This window comes from Cyprinodon tularosa, unplaced genomic scaffold (assembly GCF_016077235.1).
Source record: "Cyprinodon tularosa strain WSP-4 unplaced genomic scaffold, ASM1607723v1 ctg228, whole genome shotgun sequence".
Lineage (NCBI taxonomy): Eukaryota > Metazoa > Chordata > Actinopteri > Cyprinodontiformes > Cyprinodontidae > Cyprinodon > Cyprinodon tularosa.
The window spans coordinates 584092-609126 of NW_024038851.1; the positions used below are offsets into that span (position 1 = coordinate 584092).

The 25035-nt window shown below is 38.5% G+C and overlaps 1 protein-coding gene across 1 annotated transcript; it reads left to right on the forward strand.

The window, feature by feature from the left end:
* Nucleotides 1-24525, forward strand: vegfba (vascular endothelial growth factor Ba). Its single transcript, XM_038286622.1, has 9 exons — nucleotides 1-1114; nucleotides 8591-8642; nucleotides 8729-8925; nucleotides 9004-9077; nucleotides 9161-9196; nucleotides 15107-15190; nucleotides 18158-18298; nucleotides 18812-19027; nucleotides 20476-24525. The coding sequence occupies exons 1-9, from the start codon at nucleotides 1034-1036 to the stop codon at nucleotides 20495-20497; spliced, it is 903 nt and encodes a 300-aa protein (XP_038142550.1). The 5' UTR covers nucleotides 1-1033; the 3' UTR covers nucleotides 20498-24525.
* Nucleotides 24526-25035: the final 510 nt, after the last annotated feature.

The window sequence follows — 25035 nt, forward strand, 5'->3', positions numbered from 1 at the left end:
TTAAAGGAATCCTCCAGAGGCATGACCTCCATGTCCTCAGAGGGAAGCAGTGCCACGCTCCCTTTCTTGCATCGTGGGCCCCCCGGAGGCCCCCTGATCCCCCTCTTAGGGACCAATAGAGACGCTGCACCTGTATCCATTGCGCCTGTCCCGTTTGGAGGAAAGTTGGCAGCGCAATGGTTACGCGGAGCGCGTCTCAAGGGCAAAGGAAACGAGGAAAGCGAACACAATAACAAATGTAGAGCGCGGATCTTTCTGTCTCTGTGAGCGGACTGTCCTCCTCCTCCTGCTGCTCCTCGTCCACAGATGTTTTTCTATCTCAGAGGAGGACCGGGTTATTTATAAGGAGGTTAAAAAAAAACTAGCGGAGTGATGCGTCTGGGATGAGACGTCACATTTTCCTTTGGAGCTGTAGAGTGGTGAAACGGTGACGGAGTCAGAGGAGAGGAATACGCAGCTCTGTCCCTCTGCGCGGCGGATCTTTAACGGATAGAGGCTCCTATTCCTGGATGATGGGGGCTTTTTCCTCATAGACACGCCAAGATTTTCTGATCGCACCACGTTTCAGCGGGAATCTGTATAATCCTGTCACGCCACGCCGGTTGGATCCCCCCCACCACCACACACACGCACAAACCATCACCGGGATCAGGGTCAGAATAGATTTAAAGAAGAGAAAAAAAACGGGCTTTAATTTAAAGTTTATTCAATTTTCAAGACAAAGGCCCGCTTCTGTCGCTCTCCTCAAGGTTATGCATTTAAAACAGACAGAGGCTTAACTTACTTTAGGCTGGAGACTGATTCTAGGCATGTTTTCTAATCCAATTTAATCCCAAATGCAGGAAAGCAAAGTTAATATTCCAACAGGGATGATGCCACCCTGGGAGCGCTTTCAAGGAAGGGAGACTGGGGAATGAAAGCGGAACATCTGCGGCTATAACCGGAGAAGAAAACCAACACACCACCACCTTTAATCTTTTTTTCTTATTATTATTTTGGAGTGAAACACATATAGTGCGCTTTGGACTTCTGCATGATGGGGATTATGCTTCAAGTTATTCTAGGAATGTTTCAGTTCCTGCTGCTCACCAGAATACCGACCTTCCATGCCAAGGTATGTTCTTTATGTTTGGACCCCTGTGGAGAGAGAAAACACGCGTGGGGTGATAATTATACATGAAGACTCATTTCTAGCTTATTCCGAGGGGCTAAGGTCTTCTTTGCTGCTTTTGTGAAAGTTATCCCCTAGGTCAATGACACCTGTCACCTCAGGTCATGTGACTGACAAACACAACCCTTCAGGATGGTTTGTGTTGAAGTCAGTTCTATACTGAGGTTTTTGTTTTGCCTTGCATACCTTGAATGTCTGCAGGTTTTATAGTGAAACATTTGTACATTTTATTGGGAGAAGTGCATAATTGTGAAGTGAAAGAAAAAGGATGTCTGCTTTAATTTACTGATGGTTTTAGAATTATTTGGGATTTTGCTTTCAGTCTCTAAATGAAGGAAATGGAGGCAGAATAAATGAGAAAGCAAATGAATGAAACTGGATAAACTACATAATTCCCACCACTAGATGGTGACAGAGTGCTTTAATTCTAATATTTAATATGTGTTTAATGTGCAGGGATAGGGATTAGTGGTATATATTGGCCAAACACTGACTGTTTTAAGTTGAATTTACTACAAAGCTATATAACAAATCTTTCTGAAGTGAAAGTGTGGCTCATATTTATAGAAACACAATTGAAGTTGTCATTAAGCTTTATTTAAACAGTTCTCTATTCAGCCTGGAGTTTGACTGGGCCATTCAAACACATGGATATTCTTTGATCTAAACCGTTCTAACGAGTGTTTATAATTATTTTACTGCTTGAAGGTGAACACACCTCTTGTTGAAGAAAAGCATCCCACAGCATGAGTCTGCCACCACTATGTTTCACTCTGGGGATGCTGTGTTTGGGGTGATGTGCGGTATTAGTTTCTGACCTCATATCGGGTTTGGCATTTAAATAGCTAACTTTCTCTTCTGAGCTCATGGCAAACATCAGCCATAACTTATATAAGTAGGATTTTCTTATTGACTGTTTCATAAAGATTATATTTTATGGAATTAATGACTAATAGCTGTTCTGTGTAAAATTTACAAGCTGAGCCTTAGATTTTTGCAGCTTCTACTGAGGTGCATGTTCCTCCTGGATGCTTGTCAGACCCCGTACCCTCTTAACCCTCCTTCAAACTCCTTCACAATTATATTGCTGATCTGTCCTGTACTCCTACATCTGGATTCAAACGGTTGTAATGTATTTTAGTCAGAGGTCTAAGAGTAAAATAGTTTAATATTAATTCATGTTCTAATTTTCTGATTTTTTTGTGTAAAAATCAAATGATCTATGCAAATGTTGGTCAGTTGAGTAGACATCCCTTAAATAACCTGTAGATTAAAAAATGTGGTTCAATACCCTGAATGTAGTTCAAAACGCTTTAAACTACCAGTTCTTTCTAGATCAGTTAATGAGTCTCAAGATTGTGGAAAATTTCCCCTCCAGCACCAGCTTACCTCTTTTCCTTTATGTTGTTTTTTTTTATATAAAATGGGGTTTTCGATCCTTTTAAACATCGGGTTAAAAAACAAAGCTGGGCATCTGTAACTCATTTTTAGGTGTGGATTTAAAAACCCACCAGTTTTACATATATTTCAAATGCAGGCTTCGTCTTTGTGTTTTCGTTCTGCTGTTAGATGAAAAGATTAGATAATCTATTTAGTGTTTCATGAGAACACAGTGAACCTCCAACTCTATGTATGTAAGTTTTATAGATCAGCTTTGCCAGCAAACTATCAAATTAGTTTATCATTGGCGCCATTCTAAAGAACAAAAGCATGTGATAATAACTTAAAGTCTTTTAATGTTTCTTATATAGCCTGGCTAAAAGGATAAAGGAATCAGCTTGCAGAAATCAATTTATTAAAGAAACCAGATGATCTTATTTAGTAATCTGTTGCATTTGTTAAATTAAGAGATGAAAACATGGGTTTACCTATTTAGCATTAACAAAATTTGAAGCCCTGTGACTATACAGTACATATCATAAAATAGTTATCAGTGTATTTCTTCCTTTTAGGATTTAAACAGAGAGTCATTGGTCATATTGAACGCTAATTGATTGCACTGACATGATTTATGTGCTTCTTCTGCACAACAGACCTGCACATTCTGCTCTTTATATTCATGTCAGGAGCATAAAGTATCAGGAACAGGCAGTGCCCTGAAGCAGCAACAGCCCCCTACTGCCATAATGCTGGAGCTTATAGTCATTTATCATCCCAGACACTACATGAAACACCAGAAAGCCTCTTCACCTTCACACCCACAGACTCTCTGTTTCTAAGCCGTCTGCCTCCCTGACAGCTTATTTGTAAAAAGGGGTCATCCTTCTTCTGTGGTGGCGATGGGCCTCGCTGGTGTAGTGTCTCCTTCATTCAACACAAATACAAACACACACCGCCCCATCTGAACAGTGTGTCAGGGAGTGGCTTAGTTAGATGGGTTAGACAGTTGACAGATAGTGCTGCCAGTGCAGATGGCTCAGGGCTGGCACTCATTTTGAAAGTGTCATTTTGAGTGCGTGTGTGCGACAGATATGGCTGCCAAAAGGAGTTAATCTTAGACTTTTTAAGAGAAGACTCACAGTTTAGCTCAAACCAGCCACAAAATGGCTTCAGTTGCAGCTTGACACATTGTTGAATCAATAAGAGTCAAACCTGTGTTAGTGAGAGTGAACTGGGGGTGGAGCGCTTTGAACGAGGGGCCAATTGGACAAAGTCTACATTCCTGTACTAGTGGCCTTGGTCCTCATGCACACATAGACTCAAACTCTGAGCCGTAAAATCTGTTTTCTCTCTCTGAGTTCTTTCACAACAAGGAAGGGTATTTTATTATTATTTAAATTAAATCCAATAATAAAACATAGCTGTTGTATTGTGTAATATTTTTGTTTTGCAGTTATTTTCAGATAATTTAGACACTAAAGTTTAACACAGAAGTACAAGGAAAACATGCTGTAATGTGCTGTGATATTAGAATATTACAGTGGAACTGGACCAATCACAGGTCTGTTCCCAAGGTTAATGCCAACCTCCAAATTGCCAATTCCCATTTTAGGCAATTCATCCATCTATCAAGACATTTGATTGGACCAATCATTTTTAATCAGTTCAGTCATTAAATATCATAATAGATTGCAATAAAATGTCTCAAGTTTGCATACCCTATGACTAATACTGTTCTTTAACATTTGAGAGAGCTCAGATATGTTAAATCACACCAGAGTTAAACAGAGGCGCAAGTGTGGATGTATTTTAGCCATCACCTAAGATATACTCTGCTCTTATCTGACATCATAGGGAAATCAAAATACATCAGCTAAGATGTTAAAATCCGAGGACTGGCAGCCGTTAGGTCAATCATTGGGAGTAATTTCCAAATGTTTAAGGATGCTTTCTTCAATTGTTTTGACAGTTCATCACTAGAATATAGACCATAGAAATGTCCAGCAAACACGCCATTCAGAAATTATAATTCCTTATCAACACCAGAGCAAATGCAAAAGACCCTGTGAAGATGCTGAGTTTTAACTGAATTTTAAAGCTGTTTTAGAAATGCACTCTGATGTTATTAAAGATATTGAGTACATGGACCTCCAACCAAGCAAGTGAAGTATAGAGAAACATCTTTGTTGATGATGAACTGGAGACGCCAAGGTCAAATTGGTGAAAAACCTGCCAAGGTGGTCGAAAATAACCAAGCTATGATCCTGTGGGAGTTTCAGATAAAAACCACCAGCTGGGCATCTTAAACACTGATAACCGAAAAAGGACAGCTGCTGGAAATGATGTTGCCATCCCAGACAATGGATACTTCAGGAACTGGAACATGAGAACATGGAAAAACATCAATGACTTGGGGGAAGAGCGAGAAATAGCCTTGCAGGTGAAGATGATAGTGACATATGTAGCCATTGGAGCGCTCAGCAGCAATGACCCCCAAACATTGGAGATCTCAGTCCAGAAGTCCTATAGGAACAGCAAAGATACTTTGAGGGATCCTCAAGCTGGATGGATGGATGGATGGATGGATGGATGGATGGATGGATGGATGGATGGATGGATGGATGGATGGATGGATGGATGGATGGATGGATGGATGGATGGATGGATGGATGGATGGGTGGGTAGGTAGGTAGGTAGGTAGGTAGGTAGGTAGGTAGGTAGGTAGGTAGGTAGGTAGGTAGGTAGGTAGGTAGGTAGGTAGGTAGGTAGGTAGGTAGGTAGGTTTGCATAACTCAACTTATTAAGAATTACAGTACAGCTTCCAGCGGTTTTCCCCACAACAGCCCAGTAGGAAATAGATGGCAGTGTGAATATTTGCGAAGTAAAAAAAAAAAAAATTTACTGTCAGAAGAATAATATTTTTAATGAATTATTCATTCTTTTTTTCTGTACAGTGTAATTCAAGCAGCCTTCCTGCTGTGGACTGACATTAATAATTCACATAAGGAGCTGAGGATTTATTTCTGCGGAGTTGCTTTGATGTAGCTTTACAGTAAGATCAGCTTCTACTATTTTGTCAAATGTAACAATTAGCACTTTCAAATGGGCAGCAAGCCAAGTGTGAACCGACATTGGTAAACAAGGCTGGCTTTTGTTTGGCTTGATGTTTTTCTGTAGGTTTTCAAGAAGGTGAAAATCTCAATAAATGTTCATTCTCTAGTGGACAAAAACTGTTCATCATCACTGCTGACTGGTCCAGCCCTCTCTACCTATGCAAAGAGAAATTAAACATGATTTATTTGCTTTGGGGCATTTAGTACAGTGACAGTGATCGGTAATTATAAGTCAAGTGGAATTTAAGAAATCCAATAAAGATATTTTCAAAAATTTCCACAAAAAAAATTGAAACAACTAAGACACAGTGCAAATCTTTTTAAACCTTTTTAAATCATTTCTGGATACACTATTGTCCCTGTTAAACTAAACTAATTGTAAGCAATACAATATACTTAATCTTAAATTTAAAGCCATTAACATAAGCAGAAAAAAATATGCTCGGGTGTGTCTCTCCAACCGTAATTAAACTAGAAGAATATCTCACAATGAATGAGGTTAATTGGTAAAAAGTCTATTGCATCATGTTATAAAGCCTCACCAATCAGTGAAGCCCTGTGTGGACAAAGTGTTCATTCATCAAGATCATTATTCATGCAATTCAGAGAAGTAGAACATAATTATCAAATCAGAACTTAGAAAAAAAAAAGGAGCTAATTCAGAAAGGAAGAAAGGCTCCTGTTATGTATATGATCTTACCATTGCATCCTGTTATATATACATATACATATTTTTATATATATATATATATATGTATATATATATATATATATATATATATATATATATATATATATATATATATATATATATATATATATATATATATATATATATATATATATATATATATAATGGGAGAAGGGAAAATGTTAAGCAGTATTTTACAAAATGTTACAAATTATGTTATGTTAACTTGCCAAAGAACACATTTCTAATTAGACATACATTGTTGTGTAATTTTTTTTTACTTGTTTTTGTTGTTTGTTTGTTTTTTCTGGTTAATTAAAATGTATTTCTTGGACACTTAACATTTAAGTCATCGGTTCAGAAGAGATTTCTACATTTCCATGATTAAAGTTTGTGACAATTTAATCAAAAATACTGTAAAAAAAAATGAGCAGAATTGCATTCTAAGAAGTTGAATTTATCTATTTTAATTCATTCAGATATCCATTTCCCTATGCACCTCTGTTTGTATGTTTTAAAAACAATGCAGACTTGAGGGCAAAGGTAGCAGGTGCAATGGGTTCAAATATTGAGCACCGTCATTTTCTACATGATCATGGAGGAGAAATTTGATCATGGCCATTTTAAATTCAAATGGACCAGCAAACCTCATCTGTGAAGGGAATGTGTTGTATAATGTGCTGCCAAATATGTACCTTGATGTTTAAATTAGCTGTTGCACCTGCTCTTACCTTTAGTATCAAAGTTCAGAGGTTCCCTTGTGTTTATTTTATTTATTTTTTTCCTCTTATCTGTCAGCCGGGCTCTATTGAGCTTGTCGTGTCCTTATCCCAGGTGTGAAATATTATGGTGTTCATTAACAAGAGATACTTTGATCTTTGGATCTGCTCCAGCAAGGTTTCGCAAGGCTGTCAAAGCAGAGGTTTGGGACAATAAATCAAGGGTGTCTGCAGCCTTTTAATGCTTCACCTCAGGAATAAATGCGGCTTGGTGATCAATAACAGCAAATGACAGGCTGTATTTCGAAATCTAATGCAGTACCAGCGCTGAAGTTAACCTTAATTAGACCCAGAATTATAGAATAGAAAATTCCTTTATTGTTCCACAATGGGGTAATTGTGGTGTTACAGCAGCAGCGAAGCTGGTCACACAATGTGGACCTTAGAAAAGTGTATAAAAATAACAGAATAAGTGACAGCGTTAAGAAAATAAACAAATAAAGTACTGTACTGTACAGTGTTTTTACTATATAAATACACTGTATCTGGAGAATGAATAATCATTATACAGCTTTGGACATTCTTACAGTAATGGATATGTGAAAATGGCAGCAACAGCAGAGATGTGAAAAGAAAATGACAGCAGCATGTTATTTAATAACTAAGACAGCAACTTTTCAAAAATCAGCATGAATGTAACAACTTATTGAGGTTGTTGGAAACAGGGATGGTTATAGAGTCTTACAGCTGCTGGGAGGAAGGATCTGTGATAATGCTCCCTGGTGTTTGTAGGGTGCAGCAGTCTGTCACTGAACAATCTCTCCAGTTCAGTTACAGCTTTATACATGGGTTGGAGGACATTATACAACAGAGATGTTATTTTAGTTAGGGTCCTTTTTCTTTCCAGAGGGCATTTATTGATCATTAACTAACTATTGAATCATTTTTGAGGTATTCAAGTCATTTTAACTTGTACTTTTTTTTACTTCGATATTTTATATATTTTAAATAGCTAATATATGACATGTCTATGCATATTAGATATTAATAGCCTTAATTATTTAGTCCTTTGTTTCAACCTATGAAAAATACCGTATTTTCTTGTTTTTATTTGGCATTTGAATGAATGAATTAATTCAATTTTCTTATCTTGAATGTTTCAGGATGATTTGTTTGTGTTTTTTATGTGAGCTTTAAGCATTAGATACATATTTCTTCTTTATGAAAATATTTCTCAGAGTTCAACAGTGTTTAAAAAGTCAGATAAGAATTGTTTTTTACGTTAAAATGTCAGAAAAAAAATACAAAAATATGCTATATACTAAACAGGGATTTTTCTTTGTACAATATAAATGAGTAATTTTGATTATTTGAAATGAAACCAAAATAAAACCCAAAATATCAGTTCAAAATCAGAAAACGAAATAGTTTCTGATTGTCTGAGCTGAAGTTTTTCTACTGCTTAAATAAAACTAGTTTCTGATGTTAACATTCCCTATTTTTACTGTCTCTCCAGCTTGCTCACTGGCGGCCTGCAGACTCTCCCAGATCCAGGGAAGGTCGGGAAGGTGAGCTTCAAATATCTGTCAAAGCATCTGCATTCAGGGAGCTGAAAGTGTTAAATCATAACCAACCACATGCGTCCGTCCATCAGTGCGTCGGTGGCTCGAGGTGTACTCGCGCAGCGGCTGCGAGCCACGCGACACTCTGGTGGAGGTTTGGCGGGAGTTGCCGGGGGAGATTCATCATCTCTTCATCCCCTCCTGCGTTTCTGTGAAGCGATGTGGTGGCTGCTGCACAGATGAGGCCTTGGAGTGTGTCCCTTCTCTAACACACACCCTCACCATGGAGGTACACACTCACACACATCTATTTGTTTTGGTTAGATGATAAGAGGGAAATAATCTTTCTCTGTGGCTCTGTGTGCAGCTGATGAGAACGTCCTTCATGAAACATGAGCTCATTGAGCTGCCCTTCATAGAGCACAGCCAGTGCGAGTGCAGGTAATAAAAACAGTCATCTGTGTATAGATTCATGGAGTACCTGCCCTTCACTGACATCCGATTTTCTCTCTATCTGCACACAGATTAAAAGAACAGTTCCAGCCGACACCCACTAGCAGGTAACCTTTCTACTGTCACATTTTTGTCTGTTCTCATTTCAAAGTTTACATGTTCTGTTTTGATTCCATTATATAATGAGATAACCATACTAATAAAACTATATTCCCATGATAAAACCATCAAATCTCTGAAAGGAGAAGGTATCCAGATAAACTGTTTTGTGTTTCTTTTTGGGCTATTAAAAGGGACTAGGAATGAATTACTTTTGTATTTATTCAAATGTACATTAAATTTCTCCTGTGTAATTGCAAAATGGAACATTTGCAAAGTTAACCACAACAATAGCTTGAAATAGTTTGAAAAATATATTCGTATAAGGTTTGTTGAAAAAGAAAAAACAAATTCACAAATCCAGATTAAATAGAAAACTGTATTGTAATCTTATCTTAATTCAAATTTTATTACTTCAATCCATTATAAACCATTTCTATTTACACCAATACAATCCAAAGTAATTACATTTTAACCATTAAGAAACCAAAATGGGGCGGACACATTCTTCGGGTTCAATTTGCATGTTTTTTAAGCCAAAACAAGGTTTTGAGCTACTATATAAAGCTTCGAACTCAACGCTATTTCTGACATTTTGAATTGAAAAAGCTTCCTGAATGGGAAGCGAAATGTCTTCAAACTTGGAAACAAAGTCCAGTGGATTGTTTTTTAACTTTTTTGGAATGACTATGACCTGGAGGACTGGGAATCTTCACCAGCAAGGCTAAAGGTTGTTAGCCAACAAAGCAGATATGACACTTGCCTGATCAAACATACATTATGTAGGTTCTCTGACCTAGGATTTCATCTAGAGGTGTGTCCTTCCATTTACAGTAACTCCATAACTTCTCAATCTCCTGGTCCAAAATGATCTGCTATCAGCTTTCACAACACAGTAGGAGGCTGTTGAACTTTGTTGCTGGTGGACTTCAGGGGTGCAAAACCTGGAAGTTACAGGTCTATCATTTAAAGTTACACAGCAGTGCTGTACGTGTCATGATTTTATCAAGTACTCTGACCCACATGCAGAGAACCAACACAGAGAGACCAGGGAAAAGTTTAACAGGTCTTTGAGAAGGATGAGAAGAGTCCAGTGTAGCTCTGAACACTGTTCGAGGGGAAGACACTGCGGTTAGTTCAGGCTCAGTGGGAAATTTGATTCTTGAACTTGAAGAGGAGAAATAGGTAACGGACTCATGTTTCCAGAAAATGGTGTCTCTTATTGACTCCAGTTGGTGTGGGATGTTCCAGTGTTTGTCTTGATCGATGGAGGGCGGACAGGGTTTACTAAGAATGCGGTTGTACGCATTGTTGGTAAACGGAGAAGCTGACTGCCACTCAGATTTCCTACGGTACTTAAAGCTACAGTGTGTAATAATTACAGGGATATACAGTCAGAAATGTAATATATTATACATAACTATGTTATTTATCATCATCTACGAGCTCAGCCTCTTAACATTAATATTTGCGTTGCCTTAGAATTCGTTATTTAGAATTACATAGGAGCGGGTCTCGCAGCCATGGAGGCAGACATCTTTGCGCTACGGCAGCGCAGAGCCAACAAACTAGCGATTGCGAGATCGCCCATTACGCTCGAAAGTAACTACGGCAAGTTGAGAGAGATGAACTGAGACGGTACTGAAAAATAGATGGCAGTATTAAAATTATCTATGTAAACAAACCTCATCACTTGAGAAGGTAGGTGATGCGACGTCGTGGAAGACATTTTGTCCCGTAACGCTCGCCGTACTGTTGGGGGGGGGGGGGATATGAATCTCAGAGAGAAGCCCCAAACGATCCTTTGGGATAAGGAGATCCACAAACTTGAATCCCCAGCTCAGTTTGATTCTCAGAAGATCCTTCCAGGGGAGAAAAGGTCCCGAACCATCCAGTTTGCAGGATGACTTCCTGCCGAGAGGCAAAGACAAAAACAGCTAGGTTAAAACTCAGGTAGACAAAAACTCAGTTTGACTCAGCAAAACTCAGCTTGGCTAGAGTACCCAAAACTGGCACACACCCTGGCGTTTAGGTAGTGGCAGTCAGCAGCTTAAGAGCACTGCGTTAATGAGGTAACCTTCCGCAGGTGTGTGAGGAGGCCAACCAGAACCAGGCACCACCTGGTGGAGGAAGGAAGACAAACACAAAACAAACCACACAGACTGGATTCCTAACAGTAAGCAAGGGTCCTAATTGTTTCCATAGATTAAAGCTACAGTGTGTAACTTTTAGCGACATCTAGCGGTCACACTGCAGACTGCAGCAACATGAACATCTCCCCCCCACCGCTTCTCCCCCCCCAACAGTATAAGACTTTGACATCTAAGAGGCTAACTGAGACTTCTGGAGCTCAAACGGTTTCAATTGCCTCGTACATGCCTTTCTTAATAGATTAGCAACCCTCTGTTTTCTAAATGTTAGTAATCTCTCTCCATGCAGAATAATGCAGATCATATATAACTTGCTTTACATCCCCTTCCCAGACTGATGAGCCAAAAAAGTAGCTTCTTGAAGGTCCTTGCCGATGTTTTGTGCTCCGGAGCTGCAAAGCTGCCAAAACATTCAGTCACAGCTGCTCATGATCAATTAATCATCTGCAGCTTTTGGGCCAAACTTGGCTGTGACTTTACCTTCTGGGTGGAACAATGAAGGAGTTTTGACATTCAGTCAAGCTTTACTTTTTTTATCACCCTTCTGCATTTTGTGTATTTAAATGGTTGATTTCAAGAGCAAACACTATCATCAAATAGAATATTAGAGGATGGGATCAGGAGGTTGGAGGGCTGATGATGAAGGGGGTCTGGGAAATCTGAACTAAAATTCATTCAATCCTACTTTTTTACGTAATGATTAACAAAATGTTCTGTTTTTGTTTTAATTTGCAAAGATCCTGAAAATCAAAATGTGATTATGTAACATATGGCACCTACAATTGTTTCTTAGTGTTTTTACCTCTCCAGTTTTTTTGCCATATAATCCTGCCTGTGTTTGTGGATTAGCAAGTCTGCTGCAGACAATACAGGCCTTCCATCCAGCACAGTGTGTCACATCCTCCTTGTGCACATTGACCTGTAGGAAATTTCCACCATTTGAGATGAAAACACTCTGCAGAGAAGCGTCCTGCAGTCCTTATCAGCTGTAAAGTGGCTTTAACACAGCTAAAGGAACATATGAAAGCATTCTGCTGTAAAGGTAGAACCAGAGATGCTGCAGTTACATATTAAGGCTCTGGCAGCACTGGTTCACCTTGATGTCTTATTATAATGTAACTTGCTGTTTATTGTTAACTCATCTGAAAGTCCATGGCAATCAGAGCCCACAGACTTGATGTCAGATAATTTTAGCACTTATTAAACCTTTCTTACTGTAGTTCATCTTGCAGATAGTAAACCCTCCCTATGGAAACGCTGCTCTTCATCAGAACAGTTGTGAAACAAGCGTTTCTGTTGGGTCTGTTTGTTTGTACACCTCACACTGCCAGGTCCAGACAGATAATCACATAATTACCTCCTTAATGTTTATGTCCCCCTGCTTCCTGTTTGGACGTGGACATAAATAGGCGATTCCAACCTATGTGTGTACATTTATCCTGGACATGTTTCAGTTAAAGAACAGGAGCGTCTGTAATGTCTGAACTTTTTAATACTTTGTTTTTTTTGTGCACACAAACTTTTTTTTGTGTGGATTTAAAAGATGTTTTTGGGTGATTGTGTGTGCCTCAGGGATTTAGCATCTGTGTGACTCTCTCCCTATCTCCCTTGGGATGGCCCGCATCCTGTTGTCACCATAGTGATGATTTTATCTCCCCTCCCATGTGCTCTCTCCCAGACAGATGGAGCACAGTCACGCATCCATAATAGTAAATTAGAGCTCCAAGAACAACAACATCAACAGGAGGAGCTGTTTATAATGTCAGGCCAAAGCTGGTTAACGCTGACCTTATATCTGGATAAAGGTTAACGAGAAGCATAAACTATTAGTAATCTGATAGAGGCAAACACAGAACAAGAGTAAAGTCCCAGAGGTTAAACAGAAAAGCCAAAATTTATGGAGGATGACCAAAAGGTCTTTGGATTGGGGTCCGCAGCTTGTTGAATTTATTGATGGATCTATTCTGATGGGTGAACAGGCCTTAATTAGCAGGAAAAGAATGACAGAGAATAAAGCAGATATGAAACTGTTCCCTTTTAAAATATGTCCTATTCCTCAAATATTGCTTCTAAAATATTTGTTGCCTGTGATCCTGTCACTTTTTCTCACAATCAGAATACCCATTCACACAGTTATGTTCAAAAGAAAGTCTTAACTTTATGTGAAAAGTAGGAAATCTGTTTAAAAGCAACGGTTTTTTTGACATTGGACCCATTTTTAAATACCTAATCCTGCTGTTTCTGTTTTAGCAAAAAGCAGCCAGAGGTGTCAAGTAACGAATTACAAATACTTCCTTACTGTACTTAAGTACACTTTTTAGGTATCTATACTTTACTCCATTACTTATTCTTTTTCCTTCTTCTGACTTCTACTCATTACATTTTCACACAAGTATCTGTACTTTCTATTCCTTACATTTTTAAAGCAAATTTACTCGTTACTCTTGGCTTTGGTTTAATGTTGATAAATATTTATTTCACATCATGTGCGCCATTCAATGCAGATCATTGGCGCCATCCACATCTAGTGAACACTAGTGTAATTGGATGAGTCATAGAACGCAAACACTGATTGATTAGCTAAAGGAAATCATCAGAAGCAAGCAGGTGTTCTTCAAACTGCAAACGTGAATTGTCTATGCATCAGAAAAAGATGTTGAAATGTCTGAAAGGTCGGACACAGGCGAGAGCGTATCGGGAGATGGAGACGGAGACCAGCAAGACCTCCCTAATCTCAAATCTCAAAAATTTAGCTTTCAATTCATATAGTGGCATCTGGCAGTTTTTTTTTAAAGGTTACCACATACTTTATTCTTTAAGTAGCTTTTTGGAGCACATATTTTTTCACTTTTACTTGAGTAAAGAGGTCAAGTTGATACTTCAACTTCTACCACAGTGTTTTTAAACTGCATTATCTATACTTCTACTTAAGTAACAAATGTGTTTTCTTTTGACACCACTGAAAGCAGCTCAGTTTATTTTAACATAATTTCAGCTATAATAAAATAAACAACAACCCAAAAACCTAGATGTGTATAAATAAGTTAAATCCCACATTTTATTTTATTTATTTATAATTTTTGCCCAAAATCAGTGTTAGGTGCATCATTTATCATTCTTTAGAGATCTGACTTTCTGTGAATTATGCCCAATGGAAACACTTCACTCTGTCGTTTTTGAGAGTTGCAGTATGGTGGGAATCCCTTTCAGGTGTAGTTCCTGAAGAGACAGTTTTCTAACTCTTGTTTTTTTTGCACTAGTTTTATTAAAAACAGTCCCGCTTTGTTTTGAATTTTCTTCCTGTATGGCAAGATACAAAGTTCAACTTGATTAAACTTTAAATTTCTTGTAGAAAATGGTGCGAAGTTGTACATTTTCAAACATTTTCATACCTAAGAATTTACCCAACGAAAAGCAACGGGTTATCTGGTTCCAGAAAAATAGAAATGCATCTTGATTTTTTCCTTTGCTTTCTAGACAGCCTCTGTCAAATTCAAATACAGATGGGTTTAACAAAGGTTTAGTGTAAGAAGGCTGTTTAAATTCTGTATTTTGTAATAAATAATGATGGTGTTTGATATCTGAGATATAACAGAAGACAAATGTAGATACAAAAGTTCTTGTTCCAAAAAGTTCCCCGAAAACTTATTGCAGTCTTGAAATCTAAAGCCATTTTACTAAAATAATAAATAAATAAATAAATAAATAAATAAAAATGTTGCTTAATTAAACATTAAGTTTAAAAAAAAAATGTTTTTCTGTTTTCAGGCCCTATTTGAATCCAGGAGGAAAAGAGAAGAAAAAAGAGAGGAGGAAGTCCAGGCAAAGGAAACCAGGATCCATCAGATCTGGGTATGTTCAACGTTTTTTTGCAAGCTTCACACTTTTCAGCTCAATTAGAAGCTTAACTCTGTTGTTTCAACTTATAGCAATCAGGGTTTTCCGGATGCTCACAAGCTTAGTGAGTGTTTTGATTAGAGAAAAATGGGTTATCCGGACTGCACTTCTACTGAAGGACAATTTGTTTTACAGCCACAGCAACAGTCAAGGTCCCACTCTTGCTCTCACACACACACACACGCAGATCGCTGTAATCCACGGATAAACTACTTAGTCACGGTTATCAACTCAGTATTTAGCCAGTAGTTGGTCTATATCTGTGAGACAAGCTGTTTTTAATTCCCAGTACAGTTTGGAAATATAATCACAATTAAGTCCTGAAGGATAAAAGATTCAGAACTTCTTTCCTCTTCAACCTTTTTTATCTGCTACTTTATTGTCAGTTATTTCCGGACCCTTGGGGCCAGAGGTGGCTCTGTTTGGGTGTGATGTCCCCAAGCACCCATCCATCACTCAGAAAAGGCTTTATTCACACTTTGGCAGGGGTGAAATCTGTGTAATCTGCTTCCAAATGCCACCTTTTCTATCCGTGCCAGCGGCAGGCGTGGTCAGCGGGATGCGAACAAAGATGGGTCCTCTCTGCCTCATTAAGTAACTTCATTAAAGCCACCGGCCTCCTGGGGACGACTGAGGCGGAACTAGCTTCAGTTAATGGACCGACTGACGCAGGCAACTTTCTCAGACTCAGACTTCGGAGAGCGAAAGATCAGGGCATCTAGAGGTGGAACCCGAAGGACTGAAAGGCGACAAGGCGAGCATAGCCATGGTAACAGACAGAGAGACAGACGGACAGACAGAGGGGCTAGTTTGTCAGCCTCCAAAGAAACATTATCTCACATTAGTCACACATCTCCCACACTCTACATTGTGGGGGTTTGTCTCCTACGGGCAGTATCCATGTACAAACAAGCCCTCCATTTCATTTTTAGAAAGTGAAATCCTAGAATATCCCAGCAATTCCTGGACAGATCATCACACATTTTTACATTCCTGAGACTCAAAGCAATGAAAAGGAACAAAAATATTCTTATCCTGGATTTCTACTCTAAACGTGGTGATCAAATAAAACGATAGCAGTCCTGTCGGCCTGTCATCAAATCTACTGTCGGCTCAAAGTACGTTTCTGGTCCAAATACCAGCAAAGATAACAAGGACGAATAGACAAAAACCGTGTAATCTCTGTTTATTTTATTTTTTCTACTTCTTAAAAGTTAGCTATTGTGACATCAGAGTCTAAAAATTAAAAACATGAGTGGCAGCTGAGCCACAGTGGGAGAGAGCTTACCTCTGGCACTAAATCATATACTGTTGCATAATGCTATAATATATCATTTACGACTAGGGGTGTGGGAAAAATCGATTTGGCGATATATATATTGTGGTTTTCAGCTGCCCAATATAATATCGATCTTTCAGTTCCTAACATTGATTTTTTATAAAAACTTTTTTTAACGTTAAAACAATGAGGGCAAATGGGCTACCTCTGCACCGCCACTCTGGTAGATAGCATCGTGGAGTTCTTTAGCTGTGCAGCGCAACACCATTTCTTTAGTTGAGGCAGTCACACTAGAAGACGTAGACTGACTCAAACCCCAAACAACATGGATACCAAAATAACCAAATGATCAATACCTTCTGATGAGCATATACCGAACTTACTTCTTTTTTATCCATACATTTTATTGTGATAGCTGGGATAAATTTGGCAATTTATATAGTGATGACATGATAATATTGTATTGTGACCCATATTGTATAGCAACTCACCCCTATTTATGACTTTATTATATATGTACATGTATCTCATTGTGTTGTCTCAAATTGTCAGATCTTATGACATGTTCCTGCATATATCATTTTAAATCACTGATCCCAAAAGTTGGTGTCATGACCCCATGTGTGGTCCTTCTTCAACCAGTTAAACTAAACATAAACATTTCTTTTAAAGCGTTTAAAGATATAAAAGCATCATTTAGATATGGACAAAATCAGCTGCTTTGGTTGTTGATGTGGTTTGCAGTGTTATTTAAGTTATTTAGTTAATTGATTATCTAGAAATATTTGTAAATTCAACCAATAGTTTTGGTCCTTTTTTGTTGGTTAGAAGTTTAAAATCTCTTTTTTTAAAATCATACCAGTTGTGTTCTACTGCATTGTATCATCGTTTTCTTTTTACGCTACATTATTATATTTTATCTCATGGTATTGTATCGCATTGGCTCTCGACACGTTAAATGTCTAGCATAGTGTGTATAAAGAAAATAGAACATTTGATATTTATTTTGCTTCACATACTGTATCATTCTCCATCACACTGTATCCAGCTTTATCACTTCATCCTGTGTCACATGGTATTCAGTTTAATGGATTTCATTGCATGATATCAGTCATCCATCATATGGATGCAGTCAGACAGAAACCTTATAATGTTAAAAATGTAACAAAAAAATAACATACTGCTTCTAAATCTACATCCATGCTATCTACACAAAGTAAAATTTTCTTTCTGATACATTTAACTTGAAGTATGTGAATGACAACATAGACAAATGAGTCATTTTACAAGAAAACCAACAATAATCAAATACATATATATACATGATATATATAAATTGCCACTTTATATTTCAAGTGGCAATATAGTTTAGTGCAAAGTATAATTTTTTCATATTTATCACAACATCATATAATCATAACATGTCAATAATAGTAGCATCATGATAATAAATCCTGTTCAACCATATTATTCTCTAATGTAATATATGGAAGAATTTATGATGCATGTTGTTTACATATGCTACCTATGCTGTCATATTGCTCCACATGTTGGCTATTGCTTAAAATGTATAGAGACTTCAATATTCTTTAGTTGAAGACTGAAACTAACATCTGTGATTGTCACATTCCTTTTTCATCCAGAACCCATGCTCCTGTGATTCCTTCCTCCTCGACCTCTCCTCCTCCATCACCTTCTCACACTACTCTACCTCCCTCCTCCCCTCCCTTCTCGAAGCGTCGGTGCAGCATGTATACTTCTGAGTTGAAGGAGCTCTCAATCAGGTGCATATTCATTATTTCTGAATTAAAATCACATATTGCTCCCATTAATCTCTTTTCTTTTAGTAATGAATTACTTTCCCTCAGTTAATCCTCCAAATGAGTCATGAGGTGAAATCTTTTTAGCAGTTTTGAAACCAGTGATGCAAATGTTGTTGTGTTATTTGTTTATTATTTGTATGATGATTATATTGTTTATGCTTTTATGAAGGAAAGTATTGCCTTAGATAAGTTTATGTTGTAATTTATGTATTGCTTTTTATGACACACAGTGTTGCATTAGACGTTGTTATAACTATTTATTATCAAATTTATGTCTGATTGTTTTGTATCCTGTTATAATCCATCACATCAGTTCACATATTGTTTATTACATAGTGTGATATCATATCAGTTTTGATCCTACTGATTTGTGCAATGTCTTCTCATCTGTCATCATATCTTAAAGTGATGTATTTTTTGAAAGTTTTATAATTGTATTTTCCTTCTTACAAGAATATTTTCTTTTTTGCTCAGAACCCACGCTCCTGTGGCGTTTTCTTCCACGGCCTCACCTCCTCCATCACTGCCTCCCACCACCCCAAGTCCCTCTCTGCCTCCTTCCCCAACACCTCCGTGTCGGCCCTGCAAAGGAAGGAGGTGGGCCCTGGACGAGATGTGTCAGTGCCGATGCACCCTCAAAGAAAGGAGCTGCAGCCGAAAAGGACAGACTCTCAACTCTCGTCGCTGCAAGTCAGTCAACATCAGCTGCTCAAACACATATAAAAAGTTTGAACTGACACAAATAGAAGGACATATAGAAAGTTGTACATTTTTAAATGGAAAGTCAAGTAAAATATTTTTACAAAAACAAATCTGAAAAGTATTTGCATCAGTATTCAGTCCATCTTCAGTCTCCTTCCACTACAACTAAAGTTTCAGGTATTGGGTCTCTTGTGGGCATCTACAATCTAATATATATTTTCATGTTCGGATTGGATAGACTTTTAATAAACAAAAATGTTCAAGTCTTACCAGACATGTACAATTGGACCTAGATAGCATGTGACTGGGCCATTGTAACACATGGCCATTGGAATATAGCCCTTCAGGCCCAGTGTGTTGCAGCCTTTAACAGCCTATCTGGTCCAACCTACACCTCCTCAGCAAGGAATCCAGTTCCAGGTAAAGATCCAGTTATTTAAGGTTTGTAGATAGAGAACCAAACTGAAAGTTTCAGCACACTGGCCCTTGATCACCGGAGTTTGATATGTGGGGTCTGGATCAGATGTCTTTCAACATGGGGTCGGGTGGTCTTGTTTTACCTACAATGTGGGGAAGTATTTTGTAAAATATCCTACATGCGGGGACTTACAGGAACATATGGGGACATTCAAACGGTCCCCATATGGTAAAGTTCTGTTCTTGGAGTTGGGGTTAGGTTTAGGACTAAGAATCAGGTTCATTCAGTTTAGGTAAGGGTTAAGTACAGTAGTAGCCATTCAACATTTTCCCACTTTCCTTGATGGGCCATTGGCTGGTCCCCTACAATTCCTTTTTAAACATCAATCTTTGTACTAAAATATTCTTTCTGTGATAACCCATGAACATTAAAAAGAAGTGTTATCTCCTGGTCAGACTCTGTAATTTTGTGAAATGGTGGGGTCAGAATATGCACTCCCAGTAGAAGCAGGGGTTCACTCCAGTGGCTGGAAGTTGGAGGGGTTCTTTCTGGAGGTTGCAGGGATGTGGGCTGCCATTCGGCTGGCATTTGACTGGGACGGGCCATTTTGAATAGCTGCTACCGTATATTTTTGTAATAGTTAGGCTAAGGGTAAGAGTCTGGGTTAGGCCATATCAGATTAACGCAGATCAATTAAACATCCCCATATGTCATAAAACAAAGCTTTGTGTGTGTGTGTGGTGTTGGAGGTGGGGGGGATTACCATGCTACATAATGTTTTTGGTTGTGATGTAACAAATTGCGAAGGTGCAGCATTAAAAGGTTTAAGGGCTATTAGTGTCTGCAAGGCATTGTAAATACAATCATCTCCAGAGCACCAGCCTTCCTTTAGCTGCGAATCCCAAATAAAAATATTTTAGATTCTTCAAACATATTTTACAGACACCTTCCTCTGTCCAGTGTCAGTCAGAACAGGTTTTGACAATTACACCTTCCTCTGTGTCATTGATCATTTCAGGTGTGAAGTGACGAGAACTTGATCCATCCAGTCAGTAGCATCTTACACCGACAACTATCTTCAGATCCATCACCGACTCACAGCACCTCACAGCGCCTGTGCCATGGACTGTACAGATGCTCTGCCTCCAATATCTCAACCCGAAGGATGTATTATTAGAGGCACACTAGAACCTGTACTCTTGCATCATCACACCCTAAATGTGCTGTAGATCTGTCTGTGTACAAGCAAATTTCCAACCTTGTTGCTTCTGTGGCAGAGCTTCATATACGTGTGTGCGCCCGCAATTTCGCTGTCACATGATTGAGGCTAAAGGTGTTAAAACTATCTTAGCTGAATTGTTGTTTTATTTTTTGGAGACTGGATAGCAACCTAACTGGACAAAGACCAGTGAAGGCAAGACTGGGAGCAGCTTGGACAAGTGCCCTTCATGTTGATGTTTCAGTGGAAGTAAAACTGCACACTGAGGCAGCGAAGTGGATTAAAGCAGAAGCCATCAACGTATCAGTGGACATATGTACCTCGAGACACACCAGAAGGATACGGGACACGCATATGATGTGGCACCCCGGTGTCTCTGGACCTAATGGAGGAGATGACTGTTGGGGAGGATGGTATCTGTGTGGTCTGGTCACTGAAAGACGCAGATGGGGTATCCCTGCACCCGTTCACTCTCATTCAAAGCATATGACCACGGGCTGGCTCTCCAAGCCGCTTTCTGGCATTTGTTTAATTTTGAGCCTTTTGTGTCCTCTGAGCTCCTCAATTGAAAGGAGCCACTTTGCCTCTCTTTGCTTCTCTTTTTCAGCAGTGAGGAGAATGACAATAATGGAACCTGGCCGTTCTCCACTGCTTCACACACACAAGCATTCACACTTAGAATACCAGGAACACACAGACGACATGCTAATTGTAGACACACATACGCATCCATACCTACATACGTGTAAGCAATGTGAAATGAATGCAAGTAGCCATAAGCCATTATCTGTGTCAGTTGTTTCTCTGTGATTTAGTGCAAGGCCATCATATAGAGAGTATGTTATAATTTACCACTCTTTTTTATTTTATATAATTCTTCCAGGTTGATTGCAGATGTAGTGAAGAGCATATATATTGCAGGATGTGTCTCTGCTTTGCTTGTGTTAATCTTTAATCCGTCTGCATCACGACTCACGCTGGGTGGCCCGCTGATCGCATACCCAAATGTATTGAATTCAAACAGAGAGGGCTCACACGAGCCTCAAATGGGAGACTCTAGATTTACAATGTGTAATTCAAACAATCAGTGGGGTGGTGTTGTGTGGAACACACAGAAACCAAGCAAATAGCCGTCCCCCGGTGCAGTGAAAGGAAAACATAGCTATTGTTGTTGCATGTTAGAGCCCGGATGCAGGGACTGTTATTCACCCAGAGCATAACTTGTTTATATTCAGGCTGAATCTCACGATTTTTACACAGTGTTACTTTATGAACGCTTTGCTGCAGAGTCAGGAAACAAAGATTTACTTCTCAATCAGCGTGTCAGTCAGTCAGGGTGCGGAGTTAAGAAAGTGGCAGGTCAGAGAGTTTAGTGCCCAGTTTTTCTTTAACTCCCATTCAGAGCCTGTCTGCTGTGCCAAAATTGACAGAGAATACTTTAGCCGTGACATATCAGGGGGTTAGGGACAGAAAACTGCTCAACAATAGCTTTGAAACGCCACGATTCACGTCTCAGTGTTCATACAGTTCTCCTGATTAAAGAATGGTCACCCAGAAACAAGCTGCCATTCAGAGTGGGAATTATTTATGTGTTAGCCCCAAAGCAGCAGAAATTTGTTTCGGTGGCTGCTGAGATAAGCTTTGTATTTATATTCTCCTCAGACGAGATTATGTTTGTATTTTCATGCTCGTTGTTCAGTGTTTATTGCTGTCAATCAATGCTTCAATCACTACCTCTCTATTTCATATATATTCAAATATATATATACTTATTTTGTTACTTTGTGCTGGATAAGATGATTATGCATTTGGAAATAAGGAGAGTCTTTATTAAGAAGTTGATAATTACTGGTTGGAGGGAAGAAGCTTAATTGGTTCTCAGAACATAAGCCAGATGTAGTATAATAATGCAAAGGATTTTTGCTCCTTTAACCACAATGTTAAAGTTGCCCAAATTTAGCTTCGGATGTATATACCAATAAATGTTTTTTTGTTTTTGTTCAGTTCAGAAATTCAACACTGAATCCTATATGGTATATAGATTTATTACACAACAAGCAATATAGTTCAAATGTCTGGTTCTGTTGATGTTGATTATTATGGTTTACAGCTAATGTATAAAAAATAAAGAAGTTCTATGGCCGATACAATCATTGGGACTTAAAATTGACAGTATCCAACCAACAATTATTAGTGTTTTTTATTGGCTCTGCACAGTGCTGTAACCAATTATACTTTTTTTCCATTTATCTGCTGCTTGTATACAGCTCTGTCTGTATCTTTCTTTGGAGACAGGGATTTTTAACATTGCCTTTCCTTGATATCTCTAAATAAAAACCTTGAGATGGGATGAGTTTTTTAAATTTTATAAAACATAACTGGGTTTTTTTTTTATTAGCTGTAAGCCATAATCATTAGTATTAAGAAAAAAATAAAACAACTCTTGAAATCAACCAGTAAAGACTACGATACAATAATATTAGAATGTTGTGTTTTAAAATAATTATTGCAAGGAATTAACAACTAAATAATTTTACATTTTGTGAAGGCATCTGTATTTAGAATAAGCTTTGGAAAAACATACTGAAGTTCTGCAGGTTGGTTGATGGTTATACCTGGGAGTATAACATAATCTGGACCTTTTCTATTTAATTGAGTACTGGAAAACATGATGGAACAGCTACTATTAGAGGTCCTAAAATATGTGTAGAGACTCTTCACTTTTTAAGTTAAGGATCACATAAAATGTGCTTTAGACCCTTGAGTTAATTAGTTTGTCAGTATGACCTGGAGGAGCCTCAGGGCATAGCGATTAACCCCAGGGGTCTATGCCGAAGAGACACTTGACACAGTTCAGAACACCCTCCTTGTTCCCATCACCAGGCCAGAGTGGGAATTTTCTTTTATATTTCTGCTTCATCAGCGTAAATAATGATGACTCAGCAAAAGCTTAAAAGCTTAAATCTCTTTTTAAGCTCTTGCTAAAGAAAATCTGCATATATTTTCCTCTTATTAGCTGCATCCTCATCAGTCTGATATTTTTTTAGATTTAGGCAACAGATGGTCTGGTTGCTCAGACCTCCAAGGTGGAGGAGGTTAAAGGTCTCAGTTAGGCAGATTAGGTTACTTTTGAGCAGAGCCAGGCTAGTTTAGCCCTGTTTCTTTTCCTTAATAATAAACTCAACCACCCAGTCGATGTACCAAGCATAAGATATACATAATATCTATTGATTATGGTATCAATCCTTGTTTTTGTGAAATCACTTTGCAGCCTTTCCTGTTTGGACATCAATGACCAGCATAAGCTTTTGTGTTTCAGGATTAGAGAATTTATGAATAAGCAAACAAATGTTGTGAGGGAAACCTTATAGTTGTTTGATGCCAGTAGAGATTGAACTTGTGTTTGAGATTGTAGAGCACATATTGTGAGATCAGTTTTACCTCAAAACAAGAAATTTAATCTGCGTTTAAGACCAATTTGAATGAAATCCACTCGTACAGACACCTGTGACATTCAGCATCTTGCAAACGTACACAGAACTGTTTAAAGTTTGAGCATTATGTCACACAACAACCACACAAGCTCTTCCACAAAAGGCCAAATTTATGCAGTGGACAACTAATATTTGACTTACTGACAGACCCTCAGGCTGCACAGTGGTGCAGTAGGTAGTGCTGCTGCCTTGCAGCAAGAAGGTCCCCGGTTCGATTTTTCTTGCATGATCTATCTGTGAATGCCTGGGTTCTCTCTGGGTACCCCGGCTTCCTCCTACAGTGCAAAAAAATGACTGTTAGGTTAATTGGCTTCTCTAAATTCTCCTTAGACATGAGTGTGTGTGTGTGAATAGTTGTTTATCCTGTTTGTGTTGCCCTGCGATAGACTGGCGACCTGTCCAGGGTGTACCCCACCTCTCACCCATAGACAACTGGAGATAGGCACCAGCACCCGTCACGACCCCAGCAGGGATAAGCTTGCAAAAATGGATGGATGACAGACTCTCCCACCCGAGCAGGGAATCTCTGCAGCTCCCCTAGTTAACATTGCCCTCTTGGGTTAATGCTCTCCTTTTTGACCCTGTTTGTGAAAATTGACTTCTTGGTCTGTTTGGTGTTGAGATATTTATATGATAGACTGAGCAGAGCCATTAGAGATTTTCAAAGCTTCAGGTTATGTTTTAAAGCTTAACCCTCCTCTTCAACTAACCCTGATCCCATCTGCTGTGTCTCTTGCTGTTTGCCCACCAGTTATGTTATCTAATATCATCTGTGACCTTCAGGGGACAACTGCTTTTATACTGTAAATAATTGTGATCGGACATATTCCTTACTTTCTAAGTAAAAAGTAAATCTCAAGTATTT

Coding starts and splice junctions, on each gene's coding strand:
- vegfba (XM_038286622.1), top strand. CDS start 1,034: ATGATGGGGATTATGCTTCAAGTTATTCTAGGAATGTTTCAGTTCCTG. Junction 1,115..8,590: donor TACCGACCTTCCATGCCAAG/GTATGTTCTTTA, acceptor CTGTCTCTCCAG/CTTGCTCACTGGCGGCCTGC. Junction 8,926..9,003: donor CACACACCCTCACCATGGAG/GTACACACTCAC, acceptor CTCTGTGTGCAG/CTGATGAGAACGTCCTTCAT.